Here is a 15,153-nt window from a genome sequence, read left to right as displayed (position 1 = left end):
TTTTTTTGAAAATCAAATGGGCCTGAAAAGTACCATACACATTAAAAAAAGTAAATAAAGAGCCAAAGTGTATAAAATTCAAGTCCTTTCTCCATTAATCAGTTCTTCATAAGTTCTTCAATAGTGAAGTGAAAGCTATTGTTAACTCTAATTTTTTTTTATTTTTAAGGTATTTCGAAAAAAAGGCTTCTAGGAGCATCCAGGTTCCTTTCTTGGAAAAAAAAAATTTCTGGTTATTGTAAACAAACTTTTTTTTCTTAAGTGGCAGAAACTAAAACCAGGTAAACAGCTGAGGACACAATGAAATTCATGTGAATCTACATTGCTTACTACTGAAGGAGCAACCTGAAGCTACAATCAAGAGTCTGCTGCAAGCACAAAAGGGCAGACTGATGCACATTATGGATCTTGCTAATAACAGAGGTCTCAACCTGCTACTCAATTTTCTGCTTATTGTCTTGGTTCTGGTGCTTGCATTTATCCTTGTGAAGCTGATGTGAACCTCTGTGAGGCTCTGCTTCCTTCTCGGATCTTTTGAGGGTTTTGCAGTGACAATGTAGACACTTCAAACTATCTGAATATAAATATGCAAAGACTGCAGAGACTGAAATATCTGACAGTCAGAGAAAGTGTTTGCATACCTATTTTATCAGAAAGCAATTCTAAAAGCTGTGCACAATTATCTACCTGCCACTGAGTTAAAAAAGCATCTAGGGCCTTGCTGAGTACATGAAGAAATCCAAGTATGCATCAGCAGTTACTGTAGTTTTCGCACTGCTACAGCTGACTTCTATTTAAAGATCTACAAAAGATCTGCAGCCTTCAAGGAACATCATTTTAGCAAAGGGGACAGGAGGAATCAAATTTTTAAAATGGGATTTCTGAAGAATGTGTATTTCATGGGAAATGGCACAGATACAGCAGGAAGGCAGGATGGAACACCTACACTGGGTTGACAGCATGCATCAAATTACCTGTGGAGAGAAAAAGCAGGGATACTGTAGATGGAAACAAGGATATCCATGAAAAGCAGCTTGCAGCAGCCGAGATGCAGATAAGTTTAAATATGAAAGCATAATTGTTACACCTTTTTTGACATCTATGGTTCTCAGCAACACCTTAAAAGCCAGAAGCTGTTAGTGTTGTCCAGCAGTATCAAAAGAAGCAGCTGTCAAAACAACTGAGAAACAAACAACGATTAACAAGGTTTATCATAACTGTGCCTACGAAGCCCTTAACAGTGCCACGTACATGAGCAGTAGGTGCATCTGTACAAAATGCAAGTGTGCTACATCCTTAACAAGGCAGATTTACCACTTATGCACAGGTCAAGTGTGCAGCGTGGGAGCTCTCAAGCCGTATTTGACATAACACTTGTTACTTGCCAGTGCAATCACCCAGTCCATAGCTTGTCCTTCCATTAAGCATGCAACATAAGCTTCTTACAGGTCCTTCTTCTATAGCCCTTTACAGGATGATGTACTTTCCCCACAGGTCCCTGGGAAGGACAGTGACCAAGAAGAGCTTGCTTCTGCTGCAGTTATTTGCCCAGAAAGTAGCTCTACGCACCCGAGATATGCTGGGAAAGAAGGTGGCCAGACTGGGGCCAATCAGCTTACTCTCAGCATCTCTCTTTCCCCAAGTACAACGTGAGAACAGAGGGCACCAACACATATGCATTTTACAGTAAACTTAATGCCATACATACGTATATTAACAGTCTTTTGCACACACGCAAAAGAGGCAGATGTTGCTCATGGCGTGGGGAAGCCCCAGCTTCCAGCTTGCTATTGCCAACAACACATCCCTGATTCAGCACGTATACTGTTGATCCGGCACTTCTCACAAGTCCTGAATATATTACAGAGCTGATCTACTCATGTTCACACTCAGGATTTCCAGATGATTACCGCTGTTGTGGGGTGGTTCAGTTATCTGGAAGAGACCCATCTAAATTGGATCTACAAAAAGACTTTTCACAGGATAAAGCCAGTATGTCTAGGGAAACAGAAAGTTTATGTGAGTTCTACTGTTAACAGACATCCGCGTTCCACTCTATGCTACCTACTCCAAAGCTTAGGCAACGCTAGCTGGGGCAGCACAGATACTCAAAATGAAAGCTTTTCTCTCATCTGCTCTGAAATATGTGCAATAAACATTTAAAATAGCTTCTGCAAACTACACATCTATAGCTTTTTAATGTTGACATAGTAATATCAATTCCTGTCTGTTTGCATTTAAAGCAGAAAACTTTGCACAGCTACATCACCGTAAGCACTTTATCACTTATTTTGATAATCTTGAAATATTCCGCTTTTTAAAAAAAAATCTGTAAATTTATACACAAGGGATATTACATTGTAACAGTTACATAGTTATGTATTATTTAGGAGGATTTCTGCTGGTGCTTGACATAGATGGCATGAAGCATACCACAACCACAGAAACTGATATGAAGCCCACTCTAGTCTAAAGAAGAATAAAAATGGTTTTCCCAACAAAACGGGAATTCACTGATACACTGCTCGGGCTTGTACAAAGCTTATTGTCTGTATGCTCTTCTGTATATTCAAAAGTCTTTCTATCTTAGGGAAACCACTGTGACAGTTTAATAGCTAAAATTAGACAAATGAGTTAGCCCTGATGAAAAATAAAAATCACATATTCCTTTTCAATAAAAGGAGAAAGATGAGTCTACTGCCACCAACAGTCACGTACTTCCAGATCCAAAATTACATACAAAGGAAGTCTATAAGAAACTCTGCCATTAGCACGTAGAAACAACCCCAAGAAACAACCCTAGCAGCCTCCTCTCAGCCAGCAACGAAAATTACAGACTCTTCAACGAATGTTGAAATAAGCTGCTGAAACCAAAACATGCATTCTCCTGAGACGACATATAAAATTGGCAAGTTATCAGTTAACCAATGCCAAGTCTCTTTTTACAATCGAGCATGGTCCAAGTTTGGTTTCCCATCATCTGCTAGCGCTTGCTCCAGACTGAGCCCACATATGCACTATAACGAACACAATCCCCATTGTTGGACTACCAACTTCACAGCAAAAGCAACAGACCATAAAAGCTTAATTGCGGCTCACAGCGAAGAAGTTCACTCTATTAACTAAAGGTGATAATTCTTCATGTTAAAAAGTTTTATCTTGCTGAAAAGTATGGTTTCATCAAAATGCGTCAAGCAAAAAAATGTTGCTATTAATCAGTTTCAATTTTCTGATCTGTCAGCATCATAAGAAAAACTAGTTTCCAGTTGACATTTAAGAATAAAGTTTTCTGTGGCAACAGTATTATTTGAAGAATGCTATAACTTTTTCTTTGAACTGAAGTTTTACAACTTTTGTTTACCAATGTTTAGGTATGCATGCAAGTTAACTTTCTTCCTTCTCTGTTTTGAAACGAAGATTGTTGTAGTATCTCTAAATTTCTCAAGGCATTAAAATTTAATTTCCAGTAACTTTTATATACACGGTAGGAACAAGGCAGTGTTTTCCTCATTAAAGAAAAAAAAAGTAAACCAGATACATTAAAGGAAAAAGATGCACTTAAGCAATTTCTATCTATTATTTCTGCTATATTCTGACACAAGTTAGCACACCATGAAGAAATCATACAGATGTCCCATACACTGGAAAAAACAGAGATTCATCATGTGGTGCCTACAACATTGTACAGAGCTAATAAGTAGATATGCAACCTTCTGAAACCTTCCTTCTTATTGTATTATCTCCCACAATTTTAAAGGCACGCTTTCATTTTAAACCTCATTTCTGGCCTAGCATACAGTATGTACCTAGGTACATTCAGATAACAGGATAGATAATAGGATCAGGCTTTAAGAAATGCCTTTACATTAAAACATGCAGCCCTTTTATCCAGATTTGTATGGCCTCCTAGTTCAGTAAATGGGAACTGCTGTTGCGTATCATAAGCATTTTTTCCCCCTTAACACAGGTCTAATCACACCCTTCCTTACTTTGGAGGTTAAAAAAAATGGTACTACAATGGTCACATCTGCTGAAAGATCAGCTGTACACTGAAAATAATTAAGTGTATGGTGAAATATAAATTCTGTATGGAAATTATTTTCATTGAAGTACTGTTAAAATCTGTTCCTTGGAAATGCGTAGGAGAATGTTTATCTTCAAAAAGTATACATTAACTAGTACACATTAGCTAAAGAAAAGAATTTTCATATACAGCTCTGATGTTACACAATAACCATAGACCAGATCCTCCTTGGAGATTTACTTCAGAAACGTACAAACATCACACCCACAGCTGAACGATGCACCTTCTCTGAAGAAGCATCCTGTTGATCCACAGCATCTTTTCTGCAGTTGCAAACCTGACCACGTCCTGAAAGAGAATCTCAACGTAGCTGTAGTCTTCTACCCAACATTCTGAGCCTCCCTTACAATGCACAGTAAATAATTTTAAAAATCATCGTTTACAATTGGAATGGAAAAGCCACATTATAGACCTTTTAATTTGGGGAGCAAAGTGTAACAAAAAAACAACAGGTAGATGCTGAGTTCAGTCAAATTCAGACTATTAAGGAAGCAGAGAATCTTGATTTTGAGAGTAATTAACCTTGGAACAGCTTTTAAGGGCTGTAATACATTATCCCTTACAGTAAACTTAAACTCAAAACTTGTCTGATTTTATAAAAATAAACCCTAATTCAGAGTTTTGCGAGGTAAACTGTCTATACTAGTCTGCAAAAGGCATAAAAATTTATTTGTAGACTGTATTAAGTCCAATAGCTGTTCCTGAACCATCAGTCCTCAAAACCAACTCAGAAAATTGTTGCAGTCTATTCTTGCTTCATTAGTGATAGCTGCCCTCTATAGTCTCTCCCTCTACCAGCCTACCTTAAAGATACGCAAAGCTGCTCCAGATTCTCAGTTAAAAGCAAAGTTCATTATGTTTTCTGTTCATGGCAATGGTGGTTTTAAAGTAAAAGGATGATAAACTGTCATTTTTTCAGTCCTGTAAAAACCACTGCATTTCCATCAGCATACATACTTATTAAAAGCAAAATAGCAAAAATAATCCCCACTAAGAGGAAAAGAAAAATAAAAGAGTTTCTATTAAGGGGGGGGGTGGGGGGGGTGGTGTCCTGCTTTTATAAATCACCAGCTTCCTCTAGCAAAATCTTATGCTTTCTGCTCTCTCTCTTTCCTAGGTATATATTCCACTTCAGATTGTCGTTTTCTTAGTTTCTCAGAAATAATAGCATCTCAGTTCCCAGGTACACATACGGTGATCTTTGAAAAAAAATCATAGCACAATTATCGAATCATAGAATATCTCAAGTTGGAAGTGACCCATAAGGATCACCGAGTCCAACTCCCTGCCCCTCGCAGGGCTACCTAAAACTGAACCATACGAATAAGAGCATCGTCCAGATGCTCCTTGAACTCTGACAGGCTTGGTGCTGTGACCACTTCCCTGGGGAGCCTTTTCCAGTGACCGAACACCCTCGCAGTGAAGAACCTTTTCCTCATGTCCAATCTGGACTTCTCTGACACAGCTTCATTCCATTTCCACGTGTCCTATCGCTGGTCATCAGAGAGAGGCGATCAGCACCTCCCCCTTTGCTGCCCCCCATGAGGAAGTTGTAGACTGTGATGAGGTCACCCCTCAGCCTTCTCTTCTCCAAGCTGAACAAACCAAGTGACCTCAGTCACTCTTCATAAATCTTGCCCTCAAGATCTCTCGCCATCTTGGTCACCCTCCTCTGGATACACTCTAATAGTTTGATGTCTTTCTTATACTGAGATGCCCAAATCTGCAGTGTAGAGTAGGACAATCACCTCCCTTGACAGGCTAGCTATGCTGTGCTTGATGCACTGCAGGACACGGTTGGCCCTTTTCGCTGCCAGGGCACACTGCTGCCTCATATTGAACTTGCCATCAACCCAAACACCCAGATCTCTTTCCGCGGGGCTGCTCTCCAGCCTCTCGTCCCCCAGTTTGTATGTATAACCAGGATTACCCCGTCCTTATGCTGAGGTTTCTTTAAAAAAAAAAAACAAACAAAAACACACACCCATAAAACCACGTGTCAAGACAGGAAGAACCACTCTCCTTTCTTCATCTCTTCTGGCATCCCTCCTCCTTACAGCTGTAACATCTGGGCAGAAAGACAGGGCAGGCACGGAGGGCCAGCAGAGGATGCCTGTAAGAGCCCAAAGGCTCATTGCTCTTGCACACACTTTAACTTTGTTTCTCTGGTTCCTATTTCACAACCACATCTTCTCACTTAAGGAAATGTAACACATCACATTTCAAGGCCCATCAATGCAACTCCAAATCACACCAATGAAAGTGCTTGCTAAGGCCACCAGGAACCTCCTCCGCACCCCTTGTGCCCTTAATTACTGTCAGACTCCCTGTGGCTCCCCCTCACAATCAAGCGGGAAGTCAGGGTAAGCAGAGCAAAGGCCACAGCTCCAAAGACTTCCCCTATTTTCCAGGGCTGACCAGACAGCTGATATGATCATTGCTTCCTAAGCCAGGGGCTAGCTGGATCCTGTAACATGTATATCAATACCAATAGAGATATAAAAATAACAGGAGCAAGAAAAAGAAACAGAAGAAAAAACTCAAACAGTTTTAGGCAAAACTTCATCCTACAATCTTACAGTCTCAGAAACCTGAAAAGGTGCAGCACCATTTTATGAATTCAGCCAAAAAGATAAATAATGCTTGTGCTCCCCCTGTTGGGTCTGTCCTCAAAACACAACTCGGCATCAATGCCTGCATGAACGGAAGCTTTTGAATAACCATAATAATACATATAGGGCTTCACCTGTTTCAAACATGAAACTTTGCCTTCATACAAAAAGGAGACACTGCATTTAATCACAATCAGAGTGAGAAAGCACTTGCGAGACATGAAAAACAAAAGCTGGGAGTTGTTTTGACCTAAACAAAAATAAGAGTTTCTGAAACACCCATCCTAAACAAAGTATTGCGAAAGGTACATAAAAAATGATGAAGAGACATACAGCTAAATGAAGGAAGAAGTAAATAAAGCTTACTCTGAATATATATTTAAATCCAAAAGGAGAACCACCAGGCACAGTAATCTGCATGCAAACCTCACAGACAGCACTGCTGACAGCTGCAGCCAGCTACGTGTCTCACAGGTGCTTGGAAAGAACTTGAATAAATGGATAGACTTAGCTCTTCCACGGTACCCTACTCTCACTCCCCGAGCCCCTCGTGTGCCCCTCGACACCACCAGTAGCTGCCAGCTGCCAAGAACCCGGCTGGCAGTGCCCTCGACCCAGCCCCAGTAGTGAGCCAGTTTCCGTCACTTTGGCTCTGAGAGGACCCCTCAGCCTCCACTCTCTACCTGGGTAATGTCTCAACATTGAAATCTTCAAAAGCTTACCAGAAAGATGAGAGTTTCTCTAGTAATAAGGGTAATGTAAAAGGGTGGCTACCTGGAACAACATCAGGCTTTGAGAGAGACCCTTAAGGATTAATAATAGTTCAGCCATATTAATTGGATTCAAGTTTTTTAAGGTTAAAAAAAAATTTAAAAAATCCAGATCACTATTAAGAGCAAAACTGGATCTTGAGAACCTCTGAACTTGTCAGTCTTTCCTTTAATACACAATGAAAGAAACAGAATTTGAGTGCAACCCTGCAAATTACTTAATGTATCTTCAGGCTGGAGAAAACAGGTATTTGCACATACAGCTAGATTATCTCTGCTCAGATAATATGCTAGTCTACCCTTAAACTGCCTTTCAGGAAAATCTACATATTGTAATCTGCTTGGGATTTTTTTGGCAAGTCAAGTTTACCTACATAGGTAAACCTGAACATTTAGATTTTAAATACTGCCTTCCTTCAGAAGCTATCTTTTCCCATTAGGGTAAGAGCTGGAAACAAAGATTGTGAATTGTCATGTTACAAAGGGTTCTCTCTCTCAAAACCATGTTTAATATTTTCTATATGAAAATACTTCAAGTATGACACATAAAAATGACATTATTTATTTAAATAAATCAGATTAGTTGACTACTATTAGTTGATTTTAATTAGTTAAAAACAAGCAGTATATAAAACTGGATTCAGTTTTTAAGTCCTAGTCATAGTGATACTGAGTATTCATCCTTGCAGTATGCAGGAGTCATTCCTCTTTCAGTGAACGCATAAATGCAGCCTCTTTGTAAATCCATTCAGACCAAAATACATTCACACTCCCTCACTACACTGTGACCAAAGACTCTCTTAAGAGCTACTGAAAGTGTTATTTGATGAACCTCTTGCTGTGTCCAGCTTAAAAAAAAAAGAGATGCTAGCGTCATGTAGACAGGCACACTGAATCAGAGTAAGCAGATGTCAGAAGAAAACTGTTGGCACTCAGGTAATATTGAGAAACAAGAAGCAGCATCCCCAAAGTTTAAAAACACCATCACCTGGTTAAGAGGACTTGTTCCCTTTCTTATTTTATTAAAAACTGCCTGATGTTATTTCCTCAGGTATAACACGTGATGCCACATGATGGCAGCAAACACCAAGCTTTAGCCTTACCTGCACAGGCTGTTCACCTCCTGTTCTAAAATCTTCAAGCTGCTGTACGTGCCACGCAGCTACGCCGTAGGGCTCCTCAGCAGTCCTGCAGTCCAGGGGATTTGCACGTAACTGTTCTTTAAGCCACATTTGAGTCCTCACTGCTGGCTGTATGGGAGCTCCACTCACAGCCTGCTGTCCCAGCGTTGCATATCTGTCTCCAAAAGCTTCACAACTGGCTGCCATAGGTTTACTTTCAGGTAAGGCACTGTAGGTCAAGTCTAAGGCATGTCTCCTACTTGAGGAATCCGAAACAAAATCATCTTTGCTGCACGTTTCAAATTTGTATTTGCAGTCCAGTAGAGAAGATATTTTTTTCCCCATTTCTTTGTCCTCAATTTTTAGCAACTCCATGCTATCATGCAAACAACTTGGCCCATTTGTCCTTAATTGTGGTGAGACAGCTTTGTCTGTACTAGCCCTGGACTCCACTGAATGACTACTACCGTCTTGGCTGAAGGTATTTGGTGAGCTGAGTTTAGACAAGGAGGACCATTTTCTTACAGGTCTTGCATCTTTCATGTCAAGAGAGCTGTCCAGAGCACCCTGATTTCTGCCTCCTCCTGACCGTACAAAGCTTGTACTCCATTTTGAGCCATCAGACTTGAAAGCTTCCCTGTGTTTGGAAAGTGAAGAGCTGGCATTAGACGGCATCACATGGGCAGTGGGAATAGAAACCAGTGATCGGCTGGGCTTAAACGAGGATGTACCACTTGAAGTTGAATGATCTGGGAAGAGAGATTTATCATGTAAGTAAGTACAATACAGAACTCGTTAACATCAGTGCCCAGAGGACAAAACATCAAATTCAAGGTGAAATGCAGAAGTAGAAGGAACTACTTGACAGGTTTCTTGACAAAATAGGGTCTTCTGAACCATTCAAGATTATGAGAATGGAAACCTATTAAAGTGGGAGACTTTCAAATTTATTTTGCTCAGGTGCCATCATTACAAAGAGAGAACTGTACCGAGCGGTGGCAACAGCAGCTCCAGACACAATTCTCAGGTTGTGGGCAGAAGGCAGTGTTCATTCCTCAGCTTCAAGGTAGCAGGCTGGATTTCTCCCCCACCCCACATAATTTTAAGTAGCTTCTGTATCACAAATGGTAGAGGTATCACAATTCAGGAGCCCCAGGACTGGTTCCTCTTCCATCACCCCTCTTCTCACTTTTTAAAGGCAAAACTAAATGCACTTTGTAAAATGGCAGTGCTGGAGATGAGCCAGTTTAATGATGGCCTCTTGGACAGAACTATTCATTCCTTTTGAATCTCACTGATTTCAAACTACGCTTCCCCAGGTGATTTGCTAAAAAACAAGAGTCTGAAAAATTTTATGTTCCATTTAGGTTGTGTGTTATTTACAGACCCAAATACAATACCACACAGAAACTGTGTGTAGCGTAATTTATGAAATCTATCCCAAACTGAAATATCAAGAACAGAGAAATTAGTGAGGTGATATTCAAGAGTGGACGGAAGAGCAAGATGAGGGAGGTAAACGAGAAGTTACTGGGGACTGGCTGAGACCCCTCACACGCACAGCGACATGTGCTTAGCATCACAGGCTGTAGACAACCAGAAATAAACACCTAATCCTCTCATTAGAGGATCAGCTCCCACCAAGTCACATGGCTGCACCTTAGCAAGCTCATATTGCTCATTAGGCTCATGGCAGATAAACAGAATGAAATTGCTCTAATTAAAAGATTCTTTCGGGGTCCTTTTTGCCAAGACAGCAAGACAGATACGCTCTTATTTCTCTCATCCTAACCTAGAGAGAACTTACTTCTTTGGGATTTGTCAGCTGGTAAAAGAGTTCATAAGGGGACAATTAAAAAGAAAAGGAAAAAAAAAATCAATCAGTTGCTCTAGAAGTACAACTGACATACCCAGTTTGATGGCTACACTAGGTTAATATGATTTGGTGAAGGCCAGAACACATTATTAATTTGGCACACTTTCAAAGGATGTATTTGACTCAATATACCATGCCACAGATAGGAAAAAATGAGAGCTTCCAATGGTGCAACAACTTTTAAAAGTGTCAGCACTTCTTTTTCTACATATCCAAATGAAGATACCCTTACCCCCAACTTGCATACTCCTCCTCATTCGGGACCAGACTTCCTTACTCCTTGCACTTGCAGCACAACACAAAATAAATATAGCCCTACAGTCACACTCCTCATGAGAAAAATGGATTATAGCCCACAAAATACTAAATAGTTCCTTGATTGATACCCGTTTATTACATACTTCTCTTCTGGCTCCTAAAGGCACCAGGGCTCCTAAGAAGGTGGAAATTCTTGCTGAAGCCTTCCTGCCTCCTAATGGGTCACTGCCCCACCATGTTCCCTGCCCGTTTCAAGGCATAAGCTCACACATTGTCTCTTGCCTCTACCCAGCCGCCTACTTTCACAGCAGCTACAGAACACAGCTATCTTTAAGACTTGACAAAACTGTCAGAACTGGTTGAAATGGACCAACAGTTTAAGAGTTATTCATAGCATGCTGATGACTGCCATAAAATACACACAGGATGCTCACATTGGAGAAAGTAGAATGGAGAGAAGAATACTAGCAGCTTACTACCTGATGGATCATGTTGCTAATAAATGTGAGGTACCATTTTTTACATGCAAGATGAAAGACCTTCCCTCCTCCCTGCACTTCCTCCTTAAAAACTCTATACTGCAGAGAGAAACATTCTCCTTGGCTTTTTCCTCTGTCTTGATATTGCTCAAGAGGTGAGACATGTTAAAGGGGAAGACAGGAGGCCACAAAACCCATTTCAAGTGGAAGGAATCACAGTCTTCTGACCAAAACGTTTGTGCCTACAGCTATTGCAGCAGTGGAGACAGTGATATGCAACACCACAAGTTCCCAAAATTGTGATATGCCCACCAGATGTAACCAATCTGCCTGTGCCAGGTGCAGTCTCAGCTTCTCTCAGCTCTGCCTTCCTGTCTTCTCTCAGAGCACAGTAGATGCTTGCATAGATAGCCAGTACAAACCAGGTACATCTTGCTACTCTGCATAGCATGGGCTGCCAGCTTCCAGCCCTGCTCTGCAATAGAAATAAAGGTACTCGGTCATCTCCAGCTGAGGACACCAAAGCAGTAACAAAAAGGTGAAAGAGGTATATGACATGATGGAGCTGGAGTCTCAAACATATGTATTATGAGATGGAAAGCACAGGGTTAGAAGTCCTGCTTTCTGGGAGCATTCAGCAGAAGAGCAGAGAGACACTCCTGCTTTCCTCAGGAGAATAGGGAGGAAGACACACAGCAGAAAGAAATGCACCTCTTCCTGTACAGGTACTCCTTAGCCAGAGGCTGCTGCCTCTGTAACACTCAAGAAAACTAACTTTTGTACTGTTCCTTACCCAGGAGCTGAATCTGACACAGCACAAAGTCAGTCCTGTGAAGGAAGCAGCCACAGGCTTTTTTATATCCAAAGAAAATAGAGTGTATCAGGATTCAAAAAGAACTGACTGCAGATACCTATGTTTTAGGCTATGCAGATTTCTATGAGTAGAAATGTCACAACTGCAAGAGAAAGGTAAGAGAAGAAACCCTATCTGTATGTATATATCTGTAAAAGTTAAATAAGTTTCCATATAAAAAAAATTATAGTAGTATTTAATATAGCATTTTCAGTCTGAAATACTGACTTAATGTCACCTACACATGGTCTTCAAGCTAGAATTAAAAACAATAATAATTAGAAGTATATGATCTCCTTCACCTGTTTTTATTAGGGTACAGAGTTATTCATATATGCTAGATTTTTATTTTTCTTTGTTCTACTCTAAATTTAAGTCCCGAGTTAGATCTAAACTCCTTTTATTCACTTCTGATTCTAAACTGTTCAAGCAGATTTAAACTTGGAATGCCATGTATATCCAACTACAGCTGATGGATGCCTCTAATAATTTGTCTCAAAGTGAAACACAGCAATTTTGGCTTCAAGTTGTCCTAATTAGTCTTCCCATTAATGCTCACTGAAACATATGAGAAAATTCACACTTCTTCTTGGAGCATATTGCTTCAGTCTGCCTTGACTGCAGGCTCAGCTGGAAAGAGAGCCAGCCTGCATTCTGAAACATCTCCTCACAACACAAAAAGCATGAAATTCGTAAACTTCCCTGAAAATAAGGGAGAATCCAGAAAGCACCATGGAACTTAAAAGACATTACTACTTCTGTAGTCACAGACATAAGCTCCATCTGGCCAAATCCTGCCAAAGACTACTTTATCCAAGCAGCAGATTTTTCCCTTCCATACAGTCAGGGGTAAGTAAATGCCTAGCTCAGAACCAAAAGTGCTCTCTTCTCAGCATTACTCACGTTTTCACTTCATTGAGCTAGTATTTATTTGAAGATTACAAACACTCTTAAACATGGCTTGTGTGTCTCTAGAGTCTTTCAATGCTTAAGACTGCTCTCATTAATGAAAACTTAAAGAGACAGGAAAAAAAATATAGCTAGTTGCTACTGGCTTTCTTTTGAACAGCATCAAGATTTGACGGCTGGACTCGATGATCTTGGAGGTCTCTTCCAACCTTAATGATTCTATGATTCTAAGATCATATTAGGATAATTGAAAAGCAAAATTTGACGGAACTTTTTTTTTCCTGCCTACCACAAAGCTCCTTACAGGACTTATCTAATAGGCATAACATTTTAATACCTGATCCAATACTTCCCAAACCACATAAATAACAGAACGGGAAAAAAATGTATTTTAAAAACACACTACAGAATTTCTACCACATAATAGAAACAGATGGAATAGAAAATGAAGAGCATTTCATATGGCTTTCTTACTGTCTTGTGTTACACTTCTGAACTATTTCCTTACTGCATATCTGGCACAGAAAATAATGTAACAGAAGCAATTTTGGTCTTACTAAAAACCTAATCACAGAAATTTTGTTTAAATGGGAGACAGCACAGCAGACTTTCTTCTGAAGAAGAGGGAGAAGAAAGAAACCCTCCAACAACATAAAATTGATGAATGCCTCCTACTCATTTATGTTTTGCTGTGCTATGTTTTTTAAATCACTAGTGCCAACTATATTCATCATAACTAGAAGAAAATCTCTGAAGCCATTTCTCAGGCCAGATACACAACACAATCATTCAGCTACTTAAAATCCTTATCTGTTGTCCAACAGTCAGTCATAATGTTCAAGAGACAGAGAAGGTTCACTGTAACCCTGAACAACTTTAGCTGCAAAGTGAAACTAGTGCTTTAAGAACACCCATCTACAAGATATACTTCTATATGACAATTCCTATGTGACAATTTCTTCACTGCTCCCAGTAAGATATTATCAAACAACAGCAGAGCAATCAGCTAATACAGTTACCCAATACTAATCAAAACCAAAAATGCATATGATGCATATGTTTATGGGATGGATGCGTATCTAACACCACTGAAAACAGAGAACCTTCCTTGTGTGAAGGACTTTGAAATTTGATATTTTACCCAGGCTATAATTAGAAAGCCCTGACCATGGGAGTACACCAGTATTAAAAACAGCTGATCTTCTCTTCCTGCCCTCCCCTCCCACCCCCCAAAACACTGACATAGATTACCCCAATCCAGGAAAATAAACTGAATTATTCTCATTAACTGAGCAGAAGATAAAGGGGGAAGTCAAACCTCTATTATACAAATTGAAGGTCTTGAATCGGGCTGCAGTTTAGTGTACAAAGGTTCTTACATTCGTTACAGGATGTCAGTTCTTCTGAATGCTTCCCTGAACTGTTCTGTAACTCTCAATTGCATGGACCCCAGCAACAAGCCACAAGCAATTCCAGTGTCCCAACATATGATTTACTGAAAGGGCCACGAGTCTTCATTCTACCATGCAAGCATGTGGCTGCCTCCCAGAAACCTTCTCCAAAACAGCTGCTTTCAACAACAGAAGTGTCTAACTCTCCTGGGAGTTGGTCAAAAAACAAAGACCACGGGGATGATGTGCCATGACAGCAGTATTTATGCTACACGTGTGTTCCTCCCCTACCTACCTACCAATTGGACTAGCCTTAATGCAGCATAGGTAATCAGATGAACCAACTGAGAAGTTTCAAAATAGACAGGCAGGAGGCCAGCCCTAGCAAAAAGCCCTGAAGAAACTGACACAACCACCTCTGGAAGCAAAAGCATGCCTTTTCAGGGTGCAGTAGCACTCACAGGAATTGTTTGGGTTTGGTTAGTTTGTTTTCGTTGGGGTATTTTTGGGTTTTGGTTGTTTGTTTTTTTTACTGTCAAGAAATCTTCACCATTCTCCTTACAAGCCCTGTTCATATTATTTCAAGTTTACTATGTCAAAATATGAGAGGTGAATGAATGGAGGAAATCTCTGCAAATAAATCTCTTCCAAAGAACAAATAAATACAAGCATGCATCATAGAAAACTGTATCAGAAACAGAAGAACTGCAGACACAGGAGAGAACTGTTCAGACATTTGACAAGTTCTGTATGAGAAAGATGGCCCAAAATCCTCATACAATTCCTAAATGTTTTTTATA

General features: G+C 40.1%; 1 protein-coding gene across 1 annotated transcript in view; it reads right to left on the bottom strand.

Annotated features, from left to right (window-relative positions):
• Window positions 1-15,153, bottom strand: part of CEP85L (centrosomal protein 85kDa-like) — a 194,738-nt gene that overhangs the window by 63,415 nt on the left and 116,170 nt on the right. Inside the window, exon 4 of the mRNA XM_009325684.1 lies at window positions 8,570-9,336. Coding sequence (XP_009323959.1) covers window positions 8,570-9,336 — 767 coding nt within the window. The remainder of the gene's footprint in view (window positions 1-8,569; window positions 9,337-15,153) is intronic.

This window comes from Pygoscelis adeliae, unplaced genomic scaffold, assembly GCF_000699105.1.
Source record: "Pygoscelis adeliae isolate BGI_AS28 unplaced genomic scaffold, ASM69910v1 Scaffold54, whole genome shotgun sequence".
NCBI lineage: Eukaryota > Metazoa > Chordata > Aves > Sphenisciformes > Spheniscidae > Pygoscelis > Pygoscelis adeliae.
This window is presented reverse-complemented; position numbering and strand designations above follow the sequence as displayed.